The sequence below is a fragment of the Scardinius erythrophthalmus genome (genome assembly GCF_964197995.2).
Source record: "Scardinius erythrophthalmus genome assembly, chromosome: 13".
Lineage (NCBI taxonomy): Eukaryota > Metazoa > Chordata > Actinopteri > Cypriniformes > Leuciscidae > Scardinius > Scardinius erythrophthalmus.
Genome location: NC_138233.1, coordinates 19,243,835 through 19,264,095, shown reverse-complemented (window position 1 = coordinate 19,264,095; position 20,261 = coordinate 19,243,835). Strand labels below are relative to the sequence as shown.

Genomic DNA, 20,261 nt, shown 5'->3' with positions numbered 1-20,261 from the left:
TCAGTGATTGTGATCTTTCCTAAAAATACTGGATGATGAGAAATGGATACTTGATTCTTAATAACGGGGGTAAATGAACCAAAGAAGCATCAGACATCATAAATTGGTGGTCTTTCATTGTGTAAAAAAAACATTGAACTATGTTAGGTATTTTAACTAGTAATAACTATACAGAACTTAACATTGTTGGATTTTTTAAATTATTTTTTAGATGAATATTGAATTTGGCTTAAGGCAAGACAATAATAAGTAAAACCATTGTTCTTTCATGCACTGGTCAATTTTGAGATTTTGGGCTACTTTGCTTCCATACCATCTTTTGAGACTATACTGGGAAGAAAACATCCAAAATACACATTTGAATGTGCTAATTTTATTATCCTTTACTTTATCTATTTGCACATGTGGAGTTCATATAGCATATAATTTATCTACTTTATATAACATTTTATTCCTAAAAAATGTTCACAATGTTATCTATTTTTTTCTGTCTGTTGAATTTTCTCATTTAATTATGGGGTGATAAAAGAGATATCCAGAACACCGTCTCTAAAAACCTTTAAACCTGTCAACCAAATGAAACATGAATTTTGAAACTTGTTTCATCCAATGTTCAGATTTCTGTTTTGGAAAAGTATGGAAATCAGTGCATTTTGCATACACATACAATTTCAGAAAACAACGCATAATACAAAACAGTTACAAAACAGATGATCAGTTACGTTATTTTTTTTACGAACTTTGCATTGATCATTATCGATATCACTAAAGTCTTAACCTAAATTTCAAAGTACATAGCAAAATACTGTTGTTATATTTTGTCATGCTGTACTTCCACCCCTTGCCGTAAAATGTTTACCACTGTCGTAAATGAAACGGAATCACCTGGGTTTAACGTGAAGCGTGGAGTTAGTTCATTTAACCGTCGTACACTGAAGATTTGTTTATATTTCTTCGTTCTTTAAGATCACTTAGATAAGAAGACAAGAGTGACCGATTACGATTCGCAAGGATGTTTAAAAAGTAAGCTTGAGCCGTTGTCAACCTTATAACGTTACATAGTAGCTGACGCAACTTAGCATTGTTATAGTAATTGAGTGTTTCGTTAGCTCAGTAGCTTCGCAGAAGTAATATATATTTATATCGCATGTATACGCTTACCAGCTTAATATGGTATTATAACTTAATATGTACCCTTAATTCTGCAGCCGAGACAGTGACATGTTTAGCTACACTGCTAACTTGCTGTCATAGCTCACTTTTATGGTTCATTAGTAATGATCCATCTATGTTCCTGTGTTTTCACACTAAGCTTTGATAAGATAGCGTTACTTCTAATATTTATAACTTGAAAAGATAGTAAGCAAACTGCAAAAATCGTATGTTTAATTAAGTGATGGATGTGAGGTTTTTAAAATTCAAGGAACCAAACTTGATACAAGTCAATCATAAAACATTTGAGTAATTATGTTATATCAGACCTCTGTACTAGACTAATTTCTTTATTTTAACAAACTTTTTGAGAGACCTGCATCTGTGTCATCTGCATTATTAGATGTTATATTTGCTGATTATTTTCTTTTTCTTCATAGATTTGATGAAAAGGAAAATGTTTCGAACTGTATTCAGCTGAAGACGTCTGTAATTAAGGGTATAAAGAATCAGCTGTTAGATCAGTTTCCCAACATCGATGATTGGCTCAACCAGATAATGCCCAAAAAGGACCCAGTCAAAATTGTGAGATGGTAAGAGTTTCACAATATGGACAACTGTAATGCAGTACTAAAGCATTAACTAACTGTCATATTTTGTCTATGTTTCCAGTCATGAGCATATTGAAATTCTTACAGTAAATGGAGAGCTGCTATTCTTCAGACAGAGAGAAGGGCCCTTCTATCCCACCCTCAGACTTCTACACAAATGTAAGACAGCTTTCATTTTAGCAGTGTAATGCTTTCTCTGCAGAAAAGATTTTCTGATTATGGAAAACTTATTATATACACTTGCAATTCAACTTGGTCAGACTAATGCCTGATACTCGCGTGTCTGTTCTCCAGATCCCTTCATCCTGCCACACCAACAAGTAGATAAAGGAGCCATCAAATTTGTTCTGAGTGGAGCCAATATCATGTGCCCAGGCCTTACATCACCAGGAGCCAAACTCTACCCTGCTGACACAGACAAAGTAGTTGTATCTTTCCAACTGAGGTATTCATTTTTTGTTTCTGCAATATTTTTCTGCACTTGAATAATAAATCCTATTGATTTATTGTAAAGAAATAGTTCTTAAAAATAATAATCTGTCTCTTCACACAACTCTTTTGTCAATGCCAAAAAGGACACAAAAAGCACCATATTACATTTGGTCTGTTGTTCATCACACAAAGGAATCATATGACTTCAGAAAACGTCTTATGAACTACTTTTATGGTATATTTGTCCTTTTAAAATGTTGTATGTAAACTGAATACCTATTTTCAATTTTCATTTTAGTTTAAGTTTTTAGTAATTTTATGGTTTTTTTTATTATTATTATTATTATTTTATTTATATTTAGTTTTTTTTAAATATATTGTTTATTTCAGTATTAGCTTTAATAATTCTAGTACTTAAACATAATTATTTCATGTAGTCTCCAAGGCAACATTTTGTTTTTTAACTAATATTTATTTTTAATTTTATTTCAGTTACTGAAAACAATAACCACACTACCATAAATATTTGTTTTTGAGTGAACTATTCACGTAATAGATTTGATTGGTGTGTGTTGCATAGCACATGTTGTTGTCCTTAAGTATTTGTTTTCAGGCCATAATGGCAGAAGGGAAGCAGCATGCAATCTGTGTGGGAGTCATGAAGATGTCTGCAGATGACATGTGAGTGTTTTATGCATTTGTATTCTGAATCCCCATTTGATTTTAAATTGCAAAACTACACACACGTCTACAAAAACACCTTTTTAATCATTTTTAATGATCTGCACAGACATTCTTAAATGTTGAAATGTTTAGTTCATCTATCGTCTAAATCAGTGTTTCTCAACCGGTGGGTCGCAAGACCGTTTTGAGTGGGTCGTTGTTTGTAGTCAAAGAAACAACAACAGACTTAATTCTACCCCCCAGTTTCACAGACAAGGCTTAAGTCTAGTCTCAGACTAAAATACTATATGTTTGAGCTGTTTTAACTGAAAGCAGCTTGCACTGACATGTCTTAAAATATGTCACTGCCATTGTTCTTTTTCTAGGGCACGTTTATAAAAACTACTTAAATGTCCTAATTGAACGAAGGCCTAATCCTTGCTTAAAGTTGTGTCTGTGAAACAAAGCCTAAATGTTTTTGTCTGAAACAAGACATTGATTATGAAAGGCGTGCGATAGCTGTTGACTCTTCTATTTGAACAAGAATTAGTTTGGGACTAGTTAATAGCCTTATCTTATAATACTGTTTATTCATCAGTGTTTATGATATTCTTAATTTATGTGGATGTTAAAGTGGGATGTACTGATGGTGTATCAACCGTTTTTGAGAAATAAATTTGCTTGGTTCAAATGACTAAAACTTTGGGTTGTGGCTTAAAGGCTCAATATGTAAGATTTTTGGATTCAAATATCCAAAAACCACTAAAACAATGTTATATATTTTGTTGACTTGTTGACTTGTGTGTACTTACATTATTCGATACAAATGTTTTCAACCATGTTTAATCCAGAAAAATTAGCTATTTTAAGTGCAACGGGCCGTGCCGTTGTGTCGGCTTTCAATGATGTCATATCTGTGTTACCTTGATTTCCAGTTTTACTTCCATAGAAACCATGCAAACACCAAAGACGCTTTGATATTATGCGTTTTATTAGACAGCTGATACTTTTATTGACAGAAAACTAATCATTGTTATATTAGCTCAACACGGTTAGTCTTATTGCTTGTTTTCTTGATTAACCACGAATAACATTTTTGTACCGCGCCTCAGAGACAACACTATTTTGTCAAATGGCTAACATAGCGTAATCATAAAAAGCTTTATCTGTAGGAACAGTAATACAGCATTTTCTACACCATACAATATATTTTAAAATGAATTGCATGTCAATTAGCAACGTAAGTCATCCAGCTCTTATTATTATTATATTCTAATAACAATCTAGTTTATTGCAGTGTGCAACAAGTGTCTCATAGCAGCCGCCGAGCAAACGCAGAGTAATGTTATAACATAACTTTCAACGCACTCTAATGTATTTTAGTATGATTGTTTTGACCAAGTAAAACAGTGCTGGGTTACCCCACAATTTTAATTCGCTAAATAAAGTCACGAGTAACATTTCTGCACTCGCGGCTGTTTTATTAGAATGAAATGAAATAATGTTAATGTAAGGGATCAAACGCAACTGTAACAAAGTTGAAGTTCAGGGAAGGAGACGGACGTTAAACGTAACTTTAATTGTACAATATGCGTAAACAACAAAACGTAAGGAGCAGCAGCGGCTGTCTGTGGCATATAAGTCCAAGGTTCTCATCCCGTCCCTGTTTCATACCACAGTAACATTATTAAAACTTTAATACATTGGCTCCCCCATGAATATGATTTCTGCCTGAGTCCCGTTGGATTGCTTTCCATCGGCTATGGCCCTGTTCCAAATGGCACACTTCATATGCACTTTCGGTCTTGTGGACTTACAATGGCTGTCGCGTACGCGTGTCCGTTAAGTCCGTGAGACCGTAGAGAGTCCCATTTGTCATTTTAAGCCTCAGAAGGATGCTCGCGAGCGCCCCCTATGCGGTCGATATGCGCCCTTGATGCGCACTTATGCCGAGCCCGCACTGATGCGGATTCCGCCGCAGACTTCTTTCCGACAGTCAAAGCGGCATTACGTCACGAAAGTGCGGACTCGTAGGAAGACCACGAGTGCTTAGGGTGCCATTTGGGACAGGGCCTATGGAGGTGAAAACGACACCTCCCATGATTCCACGCTCATTCACGGCATCATCAATCTACGCCTTTGTTATTGTTTTGAAAGAGTGACCTCTAGCGGCGAACCTTGCATACTGTGCCTTTAATGACCAAATGGGAAAATGTGGGTCCTACGGCCAAACCAGTTGAGAACCACTGCTCTAGATTGCTGTGAATACAGCATGTATAAAACAAAACAATACATGAAATGAATATAAATCAAGCAGCATCAGTTTAAACATATGACTACAGTTTATTGGTTCTGGAAAACTAAATGATTAATTTACATTTAATTTGAGAATATTTTCTTGTCTCACTTCACTGAACAGAGAGAAAGTAAACAAGGGAATTGGAATCGAGAACGTTCACTATCTGAATGATGGACTGTGGCACATGAAGACGTATAAGTAATGACAGACATGAGGATGCGGTGGAATCGTCTGGACCCCTTGTCACCAGGCTGCTACTGTTTACATGAATGGACTCAACCGTCTACCATGCCGAAAGCTTTGAAAATGACCATTTTAATGCACAAATAAAATCCGTATTCAAGTCATTCCTAACTGAAATGGTCTGTTGCTACAGTGAAAGCTGAATTGTGTTATGGCTATTTAAAGAATATTTGTATACTTCTCACTTGCCCAAGACAGATTTTTTTTGTGTGTTTGTTTAGCATATGTATAATTTCCAGTATGATTCAAGGCCTATATCTGATTTTCATTGTTTTTTTGCACTAAAATCAGAAAACATAAATCAATGCCACTCTATGAAACTCAAAATCCCATGAGGGCCTGATGTTTCTTTTTATACAAATGCCTCTGCTGCTCTACATCCACATCATATTTATGTAAATTTAAACCACAAAAGCTGATCGTTTACGTCCGGATAAATTTACTCCGAAGTGGGAGGGGTTTGACTGCGGTTACAGAAAGTGAATACAAACAGCTTGTGGAAGACAACCCCATCTCAGTACTTAATTGAATTAAATTGAATTGAAAGCCAAAAATTAAAATAATATATCACTTTTCTACTGTAAAAGAAAAGACAACTTCCAAGTCGTCTTCAACTGAAGAACGGGGAAGGTGAGTGAATGTAACGTCGTGCTGAAATATATGCTAGGCAACAGGAAATGGTTTATAATTCAGTGGGGAAATATATGAGAGAATTGCTGCTGTACAATCATACCATAATCTTGAACTAATTTCCCTAATTATTTTAATGGTAGTGTCTCCACCATTGAATCAACAGTTCTCAACGAGGTAAAATAAGGGAAGACTGCAAAGATGGAAAATTTAGAACAATGTTAATTTAATGCACTGTACCATAAAGTTTGTATGCAGCCTTTTGGAAAAAATTGCTGATTTTGGTGTTTGGTAATGATTTTGCGATAGTTTCATCGAATGAGGGTAAAAAATAAAATAGCAGGGGAAGTAAAAGCTGCCTTTATTAAACTGAATGTCATATCAGATACAAAAAGTTAACTGAAAATTTATGATGATCATTAAACCGCTGTCCAAAAATTCAATTTTTACATTTTATGGCGACTTAAAGTTACCATCTATCCCGACCTCGTTTTGAAGATGCAGTTTAAAGATTCTCCCTAATCTTCTTCTCAATCAACTAGGAAAAGACAACAAATTGGCGGTCATAGTGAGAGTGTAGTCTCGCGTAGCCAGACCTTCAGACTGACGGCAGAAGGTCTGGAATCTATCGCAGCTTTTCTTGGCCAAGAGGACGTTTGACTGACATATAACGCAACCAATCACAGTTCGTTTTGTTCCGCGTCATGTTTAGGGGCGTGCCAATATAATGTCGATGTCCCTACAATAACAGACCGGCGTGCATTTAATAAATTATTCATTCAAGAACGTTGTGCAAGTTTACTGCAACAATGGAGCCGCAAACTTCACATACTTTGAAAATCCAGCGTTTAGTTGATCCTGGTAAGCGCTCATTTGTCTCAGTTGTAAACACAACGGCTTTCTTCTTCCACGAGGGGTTTTGGCGTCATGGCATTTGTTTCCAGACGGACCGTTAGAGAACGCGACACACACATCTCGCGGACATCCTGTAGAATTCAACCAATCAGGTCGCGACTTCGAAACTCCTGAAGTGTTTCCAGAAAAGTGTGCCATATGCATCAGACGTTTAGCCAACGTTCCGTGGGCGTGACGTCTGAGGCTGAGACTAGTGAGAGTGTGACTTTATCCTTTGGGCAAACTTTACTGAGGAGCTTTAAAACCTTTGCTGCATTTCAAAGTAAAATACTGGACATAACGCAAAACTGTTACAATTACGAGGAAACTTGGCTCTCTATTTTTGCCAAACGTGTGGGAACATGGTGGTAAAAGACATAGACACTGACATCATCAAAGTTATCAGAGGTATGATGATAATTTATGAAATATCAGCTGATAAAAAATATTTTTAAATGATTGATTGTAAATACATTTTATTCAAGGTTTTCATGAGCACTTTTTTTGGTCATGCTGCTCTTACACAAGAGCTGTTTGCTAAAGTCCAATCTAGTTTTTAACGGTTCCATCCTTCAATAACAGCCTATTTTTTTCAATAACAGTTTTTTTAGGTGGCGCCAATTCTTGCACACCTTTGAATTAGCAAAAATTTTCCTATACATTTATATCTTCCTTTAAAATTCCTCTCCTGAAATTTGGAAGACACTGTATAATATACATGTTCATAATATTCCCGTTTCTGAAAAGGCCTGGATTTTAAATCTCTTTGCAGACACTCATTTTAATGTCCTTTTGAGAACTAGCAACAACAGCTCATTGAATAAAATACAAAGCAGTATTACTTCAAATCGACAAGTCACAAAGTGCAAGATGTCTGTTATTTCTGAATTATGAATCAAAGTACCATCATGCAATATTAATGTTGCATTAGGCCTATGTGTTATATTTTCTGTTATATCAGTTTAAAAAATAATAATAATATATGGGTTGAACACCAAACCTGTATGAATATTAATACATGACTTCTAACCATATGATTCTCATGTGCCAAGGATCAAACAGATGACTTGTGTTTGAACATCAGATCAGGATGTGAAAAGGGTGAAACAGGAAACTCTATTCTAGGGCGAAATGAGTTCAAAGCACTATGAACAGTGATTCAGTGACAGATGTTTGTAAAAAGGTAGCTGTAAGAAGGGAGTTTAAGAGAGAATAGGATGATGAAGCATAAAAGAGATAAGTGAACGAGTGAAAGGAAAGAAAAACAAAAGAGAAACTAGGAAAAAAATTAATATCAGTGCCTGCTGATCGGCCCAGAGCTGTTTGAAACAATCTAATTTTCATTAAACCCCTGTCACACATTTGATGCTTATTCCCAAGAAGTGATTTCTGTTATGGGACAGCTCTTTCAGGGTGTAATAAATGACTAAGAAACATAATTTTCATTATTATTTATTAAAGATAATCCCAACCTAGCCACCAATAGTATTGTAATCCATTGTAAGACTAAATATCCATTTAATAAAGAGGATTTAATGTTTTATGGGTGTATTCATTTATTAATTTAAAAAGGTCACAAACCATTGTGTAATGAATTATAGAAACAATATTTTGATATGTAAATTGACAAGTTTCTATGCAAGTAATAGCACAAACTTGGATTACACTTTTAAACCACATTTACTTGACTTCATTTATATTAAGGACAATAGACCGTTTTCTTTTGCCATATCCTATAGAAACAACCTTTTCCTCTGATATTTTACATCCAAAATACTTCATTTTAAAAATCATCAAAAGATACTTAATTTTTATTCCTACCAGTGCCCCATGAAAAGAAAGAAAAATGTAAAGAATAATTAAAGCTGGATAAACAGTTATCATCAAATGGATCATATAAAGTATACACTTTGCGTTTTCTTATATACAATTAACCGGTTTTCTGTGGAATTGTTTACAGGTGAGTTGTAGAAGTGTATACCATAAAACTTCATAAAACATCACAGTGTATATCTGATCCATATATGTGGCATTCATAAATCTAGCAAATTTTTATTCAAAATCAAGTTCACAAAATGATCCTATATTGGCCCTCATGATTAAATCATGCTCATATGCAAACCAATATCTTTTTGCTTTTACCAGAGCACATTTTTAGCAGGAAGCAGGGTGAAAATCCCTCATCTTACACACCAGCATCAACCTTCAGCGCGCACAATCAGAAAGTACACATAACACATCACAGATAATTCAGCCCTGCACCCAGTATCATCAACATTTCAGCTCTGTCACAGTAACAGTTCCAATACAGAAACCATGAAGTGAATCAGTCATTATCGGAGTCTTTAGGAGGCAGAAATGTCAAGGAATCATGAAAGTCGTGTCCATACGGCCGGAGTCTATAGACGCCAAACATCAAGACCTGCATCTGGCTCGGAGACATACCTCCAAATGTGATGGCCATGTCAGAACAACAGGCCTCCACGACGTCGGCTGGGTTTTGGCCCATGCTGTCGGAAATCAAAGAGCTAGCGCTCTTCTTGTTAAAAAGCCCTTTGCCTTGCGCATCCTCTCCGTTTTCAGCAAACACCCCACTGTACTTCAGACAGGTGGCGAGCTGCTGTTCTTCAGACATCTTCCACAAGGCACGTCCTCGCTCTGGGCATTTGTCCTCATCTTTGAACATCTCTATCAGCCTCCTAACTGCCTCGTAGCTCAGCACAATCCCGCTGTCGTACTCCACATAATCCAGCTCTCCTGACTTTTCCGTGTGGCCAATGTAAAACGGCTGGCTTGAATCCTTATCCAAAACCAAATACTTGAGGTTCTCTATAATTGCGAATGTTGTGGGCCGGGCCACGAAGAACCAGCGTAGGTCTCCGGCATTCTCATAGGCGTGTTTGATGGCTTTGCGCAGCCTAGCCCACTCATCCTGCTCCTGTAGGTCAAACGCCTCTAGAGCTTTGGAAGATTCGGACGTGTAGAACACGGATTTGTCGCAGTGTTTGCTCCAAGTGTCATTGGCTGTCGCCCAGTGGATCAGGAGCTTGGGAGTGACCATGATGAGACAGTACACTCGAACCTGCAGGGTGAGATCAGACATCTGACTCTCTGATAACTTTTGTAGTTCATCTTTGCTGAGGGGTTTCAGATGATGGTGAAGATGCTGATGACCTTTTGAATGGACTCCTGGATTAAAGGTCTCAAAGTAAGTCATCACCAGGCAGAATATACCCCCTAGGATCAAGCCTTTCATAAAAGAACTGCACTCAGACAGCATGCTGGAATGTAATCCTGTTATGATTAAAATATGAATAAAGATATAATGATTAGAACAAAACAAATGGCAGTTTGTGCTCTTATGACATATGTTCAGCAATAATAACAAAAATCCGTTATATAATACAAATAAATACGTTGTCCGGTGTCAGTTTTGTTCCTAGTGACAATACAAAGCTATTTTCACAAAGCAGCCAGTCAAGCAGTCAAGTTTACTGAATACTGTTTACTTCACACTCAAAAGAAGCTAACTTTGAAAACAACCGGCTACATCTAACTGCAAGAACACATTAAACGATTAATAAAAACTAACGTTACACATTCAAATAATTAATTAGATATAATCTGGATACCTTTCAAGAACGCAGAATATTGCTCACATTTAGACGTTACCCCTTCGCATTTACTTCCGTACACACAACCGGAAAACAAAAAACGTAGTCCGTTCTGGAGTCAGTGTTACCTGTCCACCTTGCAATTAATTTGCACGTAATAAAGTAAGAAAGCTGGTCGCAGTCCAGTGCGGCTTCCTCCATGAACACGGATGTTTAAGCGGATGTTTAATCCGAACGAAAGGCACTGTGGGAAATGTTGTTCATATGTGCTGTCTCGCTGAGACGAACACGGTGGTAAAAACTACAAACGTCGTTTTCCTGTAAGTAGACAAGGGCGGAAATGATTTGTGCGTCTTAAAAGTTTTTACTGATTATTTAACCACTTTTATGTTATTAAAATTGTTACATATATAAATATAATAATATAATATATATATAATGACAAAAACAAAGGTATGACAAAATCAAGCAAATTGTTTCAAGTATCGCTTAAAATATGAATTAATAAATTATCAATTTAATTCAAATATAAAATTTGACAAATAAATGGGTATATCTAAAACTCATTTACTTTATGTTTACAGCTGTAGTTACAGTTAGTGTAAATAATGCATTAAGAAATCGATTTAATTCATGTGTAAGATGTTATTTAAAAAACAATAAAATAATGCATTAATTACGAATTAACTATTACTAAAAGCATTTTATAAAACACTTTTCTTAATATATTTACCAAAGAGCTTTTCTGTTTTTCACTTTTTTTGATTTGTAAAAGTTTTATTCCTTGATAAAAAAGAAATGAAGTGTTGAAATTAAGCATATTGAAACCTCAGTTGCTAACTGAATTATATAAGACTTTAGTGAGAACGATTTCTTAAAATAAAATGAAAATGTTTGGGCTACTGACTGTGGAGCCACATGAAAATGGAGTCATGACCCATGACAGCACGATAACTTACTAATATAAACTATAATATAAAAATGTATTTCTTTATCAGTCATTTGTGGCTCTTTTGTGGCTCATCAATGGAGAAAGATGCTTTGAAGAACCAGATGGTGCAGCTACAGAATCCACCAGTAGAGGCCAGGCCAATGGGTCAAGAAGATTGGGATGGTTTGCATGGCTCTGTTAGCCCATGATAGCAGATGTCAGTATATCTACACCTTCTGGTCCCAAAAAGCATCTTTCTCCACTGACTGCCAATAAAAACTAGCCATGCATTCTGTCAAAATATTTATTTATTTATACCATGGTTTGAGGTAGTGCGCTTGTGTACTGAAGCCACTTACAAAATTTTCCTCTAAATTTCTCTCTAAATTTGCCACCTCTTCTCACTTTTTATAAAGACAGATAGAGAGAATATCTTTCTGTTTTATTGAAATAATCTTTGCTATAGCTCTTATTTCCTGCCCACTGTCTCTAATGAACCCCTACTCATGAACTGGCTGAACTCATGAATCTCACATGAGCTAAGCTTTAATGTTGAATATGCAGCATTTTACATATTTACGAGATTAAACAGGCAAGACGCGGGCTTTCTTTTTCATGCAAGATCAGAAGAGATAAATTACTCATGCGATCATCACTGGTGCATAAACAATCGAATAAAGCATCTTTTGTTTCTCACCTGCCATCTCATTTCCTGAATACTCCAAAAAATGATTTAATTACAACAAAAGAAAGAGAGAAAGCAAGAAAGAAAGAAAGAAAGAAAGAAAGAAAGAAAGAAAGAAAGAAAGAAAGAAAGAAAGAAAGAAAGAAAGAAAGAAGCGACACTAGGTAATGTGCTATTAATTAGTCAAAACAGGTTTGACTAAAAACATTGTAGCACAACACATAACGGACAATAAAAACAGACATTAGACAAAAATAACAACAACAACAACATGTTTATCATGTAAAAATCAAACAGGTAGGCTATACAAGAATTATGGCTGGAATAGGCCACAAAATTCAATAGACTTAAGAATTAATGTGCTCAAAATATCACATTCCCTTAATGGGCTCAGAAGTTATTTTGAATATAGGTTTGATATTAGTATTATGAGACAAAATTCCTTTGTTCCCTGTACAGTGAGACGCTGGCCCTTTAAGACGAGACATTTAAATCTAGGCGTGTTTCCTGCTCCCGATGAGAATCCAGGCTTGCTTGCATCCTACGACGCGAAATTAGAGGAAAGATTATCTTACACATTACACAAATAATTACACAAAAAGCGACACAGGTCACCAAAGGCTTTACCACATTTATTTTGCATCATTTTAAGAGAAAAGGGACGGATACTCCTCTCGGGATAGAAGCTCAACCTAACAAATGACATAAATGTCAGTCGGTCAAGGTCCACTCACTCTCCAGATGTGCTTTTAGCATTTACACGTTTATTTCACGTCAGCTTCGCTTTCTCAATCGAAATCTGTACAAATTTTGAACGGAATCACTTTCATATTGTGCCAGTATGGGTCATCTCCGCTTCTGGATGAGGATTTTGCTTTTTGGTTTTTGATTTTGGACTTTAACCATGGATTTAAGTACAGAAGAGCAGATATGTAGAGCTACAGACTGATGGTAACGATTCATGAGGAAGCACGGGAAGAAACCTACAAACAAATCTTTCACGTGAAGGAAGAATTACATTCTTGGAAAGAAGCTCCTGTATTTTTTTGCTGATAACTTTACGCATTCGTAGTGTGGACACGGTTGTGGTTTTAAGACAGTCCGATTGTACATTCGCTACCATGTCGGCGGTGATGATATCACGGAAGGTTACTCGAAAATGGGAGAAATTACCTGGGAAAAACACCTTCTGCTGCGATGGACGGGTAATGATGGCTCGCCAGAAAGGAGTATTTTACCTGACCTTATTTCTCATCATTGGAACCTGCTCTCTGTTCTTCGCCTTTGAGTAAGTGCATGTTATTGGTGATTATTACAGACCTCGTCTACACTGCCAGCGACACGACTAAAACCATTAGAGCTGTCGACACTGCACGCGCGCGATGTCAGTGTCAGTCGTTTTCCCCCCATTATAATGGGGGTTTTGCAGTGTAGACTGTCTTTGTTTAATGCCATTGTAATGATGGGGAAAAAAATAACAATAAAAAAGTGTCCGTTTGAAATGTTGAGGACCGAAGCGCTCCTGATTATTATATATATATATTTTTTTTGTAGTAACAGCAAGCCATTTCTCAGTTGTGCCAGCTGACATTGAGGTAGGCTACGCCATGGCTGTGTTTTACAGTAGAAATGTCCGATTCGTAAACGAGTCGTTCTTTTAAATCTAATTGGTTGGAGAGGTCCAACGATTCGTTCACGACGAATCGCTCCCAGCAGTTCTTGAGTCAACGACTCGTCGACTATTTAAACCGAAAACAGATGATTTCCGTGTGTGTACAGAAAACATATATTACAAATAAAATGTAGGCTACTGGAAATATGTTTACAGCTAGTTCATCAATACAGATACACACCACAGTTTGTTTTGAGTAGCATTTTATTAAAACGTGCAAACCATTTTAGCTAAAAGATGTAGGCCTAAGCCTAAATTATAGCTATCTATTGTTTTATAAATGCAAATAAAAACTAATTTAGGTTCTACATTAGGCTACTTTTGTATGAGTTTAACCTAAACTTAACCGATATACAAACACAAATTAATAAAACTAAACATAACCTTAAAACGTAATATTGGCAATATTTGCTTACATGTGTCTAGATTAGGCTATTTCAGATCATGTAATATATCGGGCGATGTCAAGGATGATGTAATGTAATTATGTCATGTTGCAAATTGTTTTTATTTGACCGGCTTGTGAACTGATCGAATTAATTAGGCTAATTTGCAGAATTACTTACCATCACTATATGACAGTTGTAATAATATTTCAAATCAACTGCTATATATTTGCTACAAAATATAGACTGTGATTTAAATATCGCATGTAAAAGACTGTATGGTTTCATCAATGGAATGAGATATGAACCTTTTTGGATCTCCAAGTCTAATATAAAAAAATAGATAGCTACTATATCTAATCTGCTAATGATTGAATATACAGTTAGGCCTATATTTTCAAATTGTATGAGATCCTTCGCCTGTTGATGGATGGGAAACAATTAAAAGCTGTGTCATTGTTACTGAAACCCATTTTGACAATAGCAGATTGCTGCATGTTGATAAAGCTGGATGTGAGTGAGTTCTTTTGGGTGGATATGGGCTCCCTTGTGTGGACAATGACGTCTGTGGTCTGTGTTTCCTGAGACTCCAGTGCTGTGCTCCACCATTAGGCCTGATCATCAGCATGCAGGAAACGATTCCCTCCGCTTAGTCAGAAACTCACAGTCATTTATTGAGTTGCTGGCTTCTTTAGTAGGGTTTCACTGCATGCCATGTTCATATATCGCTGTAACTGATAATTAGTCCTTGTGGGGCAGACATATTAACATAGAAACTGGGCTGAGTGCAAAAGTGTGAATTGTTTCTTGCATGACAGGCTAATAGAGGAATTAAAATGTTTTTTTTCTTTTTTGGCACTTACTCTTTCATTTTAACAGTCGATGGAAATTCTGGATATGCACATCACAAAAGAACCACTATTATTAAATATCATCTGAGGTTATTCATATGGTCTCATGAGATCTACAGGGTCTTCAGTTTCAGTAGTGCACATTTATTTTATGTGCACTTTATCTTTTATTTAATACAGAGCATGAGATATCCAGAAGAGACAGACTGTGTTTATAGAAACGCATTGCTTCCAGCTGTTCTGAATTTACAGGGAATTATTTATTGAGTATTGCTGGATTCTCACATTATTGCATTCTGTGTCTGGACAGTTTATTCCTCTGCGGGCTGAGTGAGTTTCAAGCACAAGACTGATTAGCAGGGCTGGACTTTGCACTGTTTTCTCTAAAGATCTTTGTCTTTTGCTCTGTCTTCTCGAAGAGAGTTTATCGCACCTCCCCTCCCATTCCTCTCCATGTGTCCCTGTTTGCTGAAAGTCTATGCACTTATATTTTAATTTTTGGCTGTATGTGTAAACAAGACTGCAGGTTGCAATGCATTTATGTTTGTCTTCTGTTTGGATTTCAGAGATGAGAGTTGACTGTAAAGGCTTGAAATTCTGTGAAAAATCTGCAATGTGTCTGTGTATGTGTGTAAAGCTGGGCGTACGCACACGGTGTGATTTTTTTTTTTTTTTTCTTACGAGCTCACTGATGGTTTTCTCTCTGAGGAAATTGTCTGGAAATCGTTGACGCTCCTATGGTTGCCGATCGCATTGTGTTAGAGCAATTGTGAGCCGAGCCGAGCCGAGCCAAGTACGTTACGAGCACCTCCCAACCTCCTGATAATTTTGAAACGTTTGAAAATTTCTTGGATTTTGACTAGTGCAGGCTGTCCCTCTATTGCCAAATCATGCACAACCATTTCACATAGGCTACAATAGATCATAGATCGAGCACACACACACATACTTGTATATGTGGTTTACGGGCTCTCCATAGGCGTATTTTTCCTACTGTACAAACTGTATATTCTATCCCCCTACACACCCTACCCCCTAAACCTACTCATCACAGAAAACTTTTGTCATTTTTTAAATTTCAAAAAACACCATTTAGTATGTTTTTTTTTTTAAGCCATTTGGTTTATGAAGACACAGGAGATGTCCATATAAACCATGTTTGCATTGTAATATCATTATACACATTGTGTCCTCATAAACCATTTATACAAGAACACACACACACACACACACACCAATACACTGTTTTCATTGTTTTATTGAAATGAATTGCAATGCTGTTCTCTGCTTTTCACCAAGTAATTTGCACACTCGTCTTTTTTGTTTTCTTTTTTTCATATCTGAAGCTATAGCAGCAACATTGAAAGCTCCAGTCTCTCTGTTTAGTGCGAAAGCTCATGATTGTCACCGACCTCGTGGTGCAGTACAGTTGTGCCGTGTACCAGCTGTTTCGAATACAATTATCAGGTTAACTGACTAGCTCGTACAGTGTACGCCCGCCTTAAGACATAGGCCTAGTGCTGAGACCTGCACTCACTTTGTCAATCCACCATTGGCTGAAAGGAAGAACCACTTGCTATTAGCCTGATATCGTCATCAATGTGGAAAAAAAATATATTATTTTAATATTAATGCAAATATTAGATTGTTTTAGTAATATTGTAATGTGCTTTGTCACTTTTTTTGTATTTCTAAATAGCTTTAATTTATTTATACTTCAATAAAATCTTATTTTATTTCTATTTGCAAGGGAGCAATTCTAGTTTTCTTTTAAATTTGTAATTAAATATCTATATTTTATTTTAGCTTTATTTCAATCAACTTCAACTTTAATTCAATTAAAATTTATTTTCAAGCAATAAAAAAAAAAGTTTAAGATTATTTAATAACAACACTGAAAAAAACCTAACAACAAGTAGAAACAACTTCAAGGAAGACATTTTTAGACCGACTTCCTGAAGTGTGTAAATACTGTGACTGTAACAACCTTTGGCATGAGTTTGGTGCAAAAACTGTCTGCGCTCCAATGCCAGGCAGAGCGTTCAGGAAACCTGTTTAAAAGGGTCATATAATGGTACATGCACTTTTACTAGTTGATTGTACTGAAATGTGTGTTGGCAGTGCCTGTACACAACCATCATAAAATGATAAAAATCCATCCAGTGGTTTTTTTTTTTAATCTCCTTATATGTTTTCCAATCTCTAAAATCAAGCCGTTCGACCTAGTGACGTCACACGGTCGGACGCCCCTCCCACGATTTGTGATTGACAGCAGCGTTTCAAATCAGACCCGCCCTCGCTCGTGAGAGAGCTGTCAGTCATCGTAGTCTGCGCGTCTTTGTTGATACTGGAGCACTGTCTATGAGCAGAATGGCGTCTAAGCGATTGTGGTGTTCTGTTCTTGGGTGCAATAAGGAACACAGCGGTCATATTGATGTTCCTAAATCCGTACAGCTGAAGACGCAGTGGCTGAGTTTTGTTTTCGAAGGGAATATTCCCCACGATCAACGTCAAGCTTTCATGTTTGCGCGAATCATTTCACACCAGACTGCTTTATAAACGAGGTCAGTATAAAGCTGGTTTTACTAAGAAGCTGCTCCTGAAAAAGGATCGGTACCAACTTCGTGTTCCTGCTGCACCTCCAGAAGAACTGAAGTGAGTGTAACGTTTTATTAACCTTTATATTCATATTTATATGAATCTTTGCAAATAGCGAGCACGCTTCACGATGAATGCGGCTGTTTACACTCAGGGTACATTATGGCATGTTTTCTATGTACGACGTTATCAATATATAATTCATAATCCCACGTTTATAATGAACAGTGTATGCACAGAACAGAGGGGCGGGATGAGCAAAGCTCATTATCATTTAAAGACACATGCACTGAAACGGCGTGCTGAAAACAGAGCTGTGTTTGACCAGGTAAAATTAGTGTTTTCTTACAATACTAATGAGAATTTTTAATTAAAGTATATTACAAACTTTTAATTTAGACCCTAAAGAATCATATTAGCTTGTACAAAAATGGCATTATATGACCCCTTTAAAAATATTATTTTTGCAATTTTGTATTGTATGCTAGTGATGCAGACTTACAGACTTTACCTTACATTACTGAAATAGTTTTACACCAGGGAAACTTTTACATAGTAGCACTTCATATATTGACAGTCTTCAGATTCTGTTGATTATGTTCGCCCACTCATTCTTTCACATTAGAAATACAAGGTTCAGGTTTCAGTGGTTTGCCTTTGTCCTGTATGTTTGTTTTATGGCTTTGTTGCTCAGCAGTTAAATGTCTATATATTTTATGCGTACTGTATAATTGAATGTTGGATATGTTGTTGTTGAATTAAGTGTATGACTTGTGGTCAGTGTCACGGTGTGTGAGCTCTCGAGGGCTGCCGTCTGTGCTGTCCCTCTGCAGAGGTCGTGATAAAGGAGAGAAGACCGTTTATCCTTTTGGATTTTTGTGTCCCTGTGTTATGTGAATGCAAAACTGGAGCGGCGGCAAATTTGTCTTTATGAGGGATTAGGTTGCTGCTTTTTTTTGACAGTAATGTTTAATAATTAATTTGCTTCGTGAATCACTTGCTCTTAAATTGGTGAACACTATATGAGAATTAACAGAGGCTGTTGATTACAATTTTCAGGCATAGCAATGTCACGGTACATTACAAAATTTTTAAATCTGTATGAAACAATTGAAATTACCTTTTGTACTTTATCAGATTATCCTATTGTATTTTTAGCTTTCCTGAAAGACTTTAACACAGAGAAAGCCATTATGAGATGGCAGTTTATTTGTTCTCTTGCAAATTCTTTCCCCGCTTTTGTTTTTGTTAGCGCTATTATTGCATACTACTTTAATATCATATCATCAAGTTTTGCAATGCAAAATTCAAAAGGATAAGGTGATTATTTGCATGTTGAATGTTTCCAGGACTTGCAGGACCATTCACGCCTTAAGAGTTTGACCTACTTTTTGGTTTTATTTATTTATACATCAATGCATGTTTCCATCCTTAGAAGTATAACAAGTAGAAAATCTTTCTCTCAGAATTTGGTGTATCTGTTATGGAAGTTTGTTTCAGAGTTTGTTTCAGAGTCAATAATAGAAAAGGTAATTGTATGATAAAGATTAAAATAAGGAATATTTGTTGATATAATATATATATATATAATATACACACACACACACACACACACACACACACACACACACACACACACACACACACACACACACACACACACAAATTCTGTATATAAAGATTTTTCAGATTTGACTGGACCACAATGAATCTACATGTTGTTTTTAGCTATCATCCATATTTTTTCTCCCCTCATGATACTTTCCGGTGGAGTACCGGATGTTTGCGCTGAATGCTATCAGTTATGATAATTGTCAGCCTCCCTGCCCCCACCGATCTCCACCGAGAAACCAGCCAGACCGATGAAGCAGCTCTATTGATTTTACCAACACACAGATAAGCCTTTCCATATAGCCAGCCATAAAACTCTGCAGTTGTGCTTCAAGTTGTCTTAACTGTGGAAAACAGTCCTTTTCGCTTTGTTCTTTGTGCAGATAATTCACTAAGGACAAGCTGTAAAGGCAAACTGAAGGGTGGAGATGCAAGTATACATGATTTTGAAGTGTTTAATTTTCTTGATACCATCTTTAGGAGTCTTCCACTAAATTTCCCCCATTTTGTTGCATATAAGACCACACGTTTTACTTTAGTAATGCATGTTTCTGATTCTATTGTTAACTATTCATTTTGTGTGTTATATCAGACACAACAATGGTTTTTCTTTGTACCCTTGAATTAGAATGAAATAAATTGCACTGATACTGATTGATAATGTTAACCAGTAGCCAAATGTCTATTTAGGAATTGTTTTGCAAACTCTCATTCAGATAGCTCCATTGTGGTAAATGTGGTATACGCCCATTTTTATGTGATTCAATTGATTACCGCCCTACATTTTTTGCAGTTGAATATCCTGTTCCAGAACCGTCTCATTATGGTTGCCAAATGGTTTGCAAAAGGAAATTTGTGTTGATTTTCAACAGTTAGGTGTTTATTATGCATATTGAGTCACAATAGGCTACTTGCTGTGTTTTGTTATATTCTTTTATGGAGGAAGTTAAGTGATAATTATGGTGCTTAAATAAACCTTGTACGTCAGT

General features: G+C 36.3%; 3 protein-coding genes across 4 annotated transcripts in view; 2 read left to right on the top strand and 1 right to left on the bottom strand.

Moving 5' to 3' along the window:
- Positions 1 to 792: 792 nt before the first annotated feature.
- Positions 793 to 5,504, top strand: mcts1 (MCTS1 re-initiation and release factor). Its single transcript, XM_081383396.1, has 6 exons — positions 793 to 1,023; positions 1,593 to 1,745; positions 1,825 to 1,922; positions 2,058 to 2,191; positions 2,809 to 2,876; positions 5,278 to 5,504. Exons 1-6 carry the CDS (start codon positions 1,013 to 1,015, stop codon positions 5,357 to 5,359), a joined length of 546 nt encoding a protein of 181 aa, XP_081239522.1. The 5' UTR covers positions 793 to 1,012; the 3' UTR covers positions 5,360 to 5,504.
- Positions 5,505 to 8,367: 2,863 nt separating this feature from the next.
- c1galt1c1 (C1GALT1-specific chaperone 1) lies at positions 8,368 to 10,812 on the bottom strand. 2 transcript variants are annotated; one of them, XM_081383394.1, is made up of 2 exons: positions 10,557 to 10,812; positions 8,368 to 10,218 (listed from the first exon to the last, which is right to left on the bottom strand). In XM_081383394.1, the coding sequence occupies exon 2, from the start codon at positions 10,202 to 10,204 to the stop codon at positions 9,251 to 9,253; it is 954 nt and encodes a 317-aa protein (XP_081239520.1). In that variant the 5' UTR covers positions 10,205 to 10,218; positions 10,557 to 10,812; the 3' UTR covers positions 8,368 to 9,250. The 2 variants fall into 2 exon arrangements, with proteins under 2 accessions (XP_081239520.1, XP_081239521.1); XM_081383395.1 differs by having other exon boundaries at positions 10,584 to 10,765.
- Positions 10,813 to 12,670: 1,858 nt separating this feature from the next.
- zdhhc9 (zDHHC palmitoyltransferase 9) overlaps positions 12,671 to 20,261 on the top strand; it is a 25,959-nt gene continuing 18,368 nt past the window's right edge. The window contains exon 1 of the mRNA XM_081383393.1: positions 12,671 to 13,442. Coding sequence (XP_081239519.1) covers positions 13,276 to 13,442 — 167 coding nt within the window. The 5' untranslated portion in view covers positions 12,671 to 13,275. The remainder of the gene's footprint in view (positions 13,443 to 20,261) is intronic.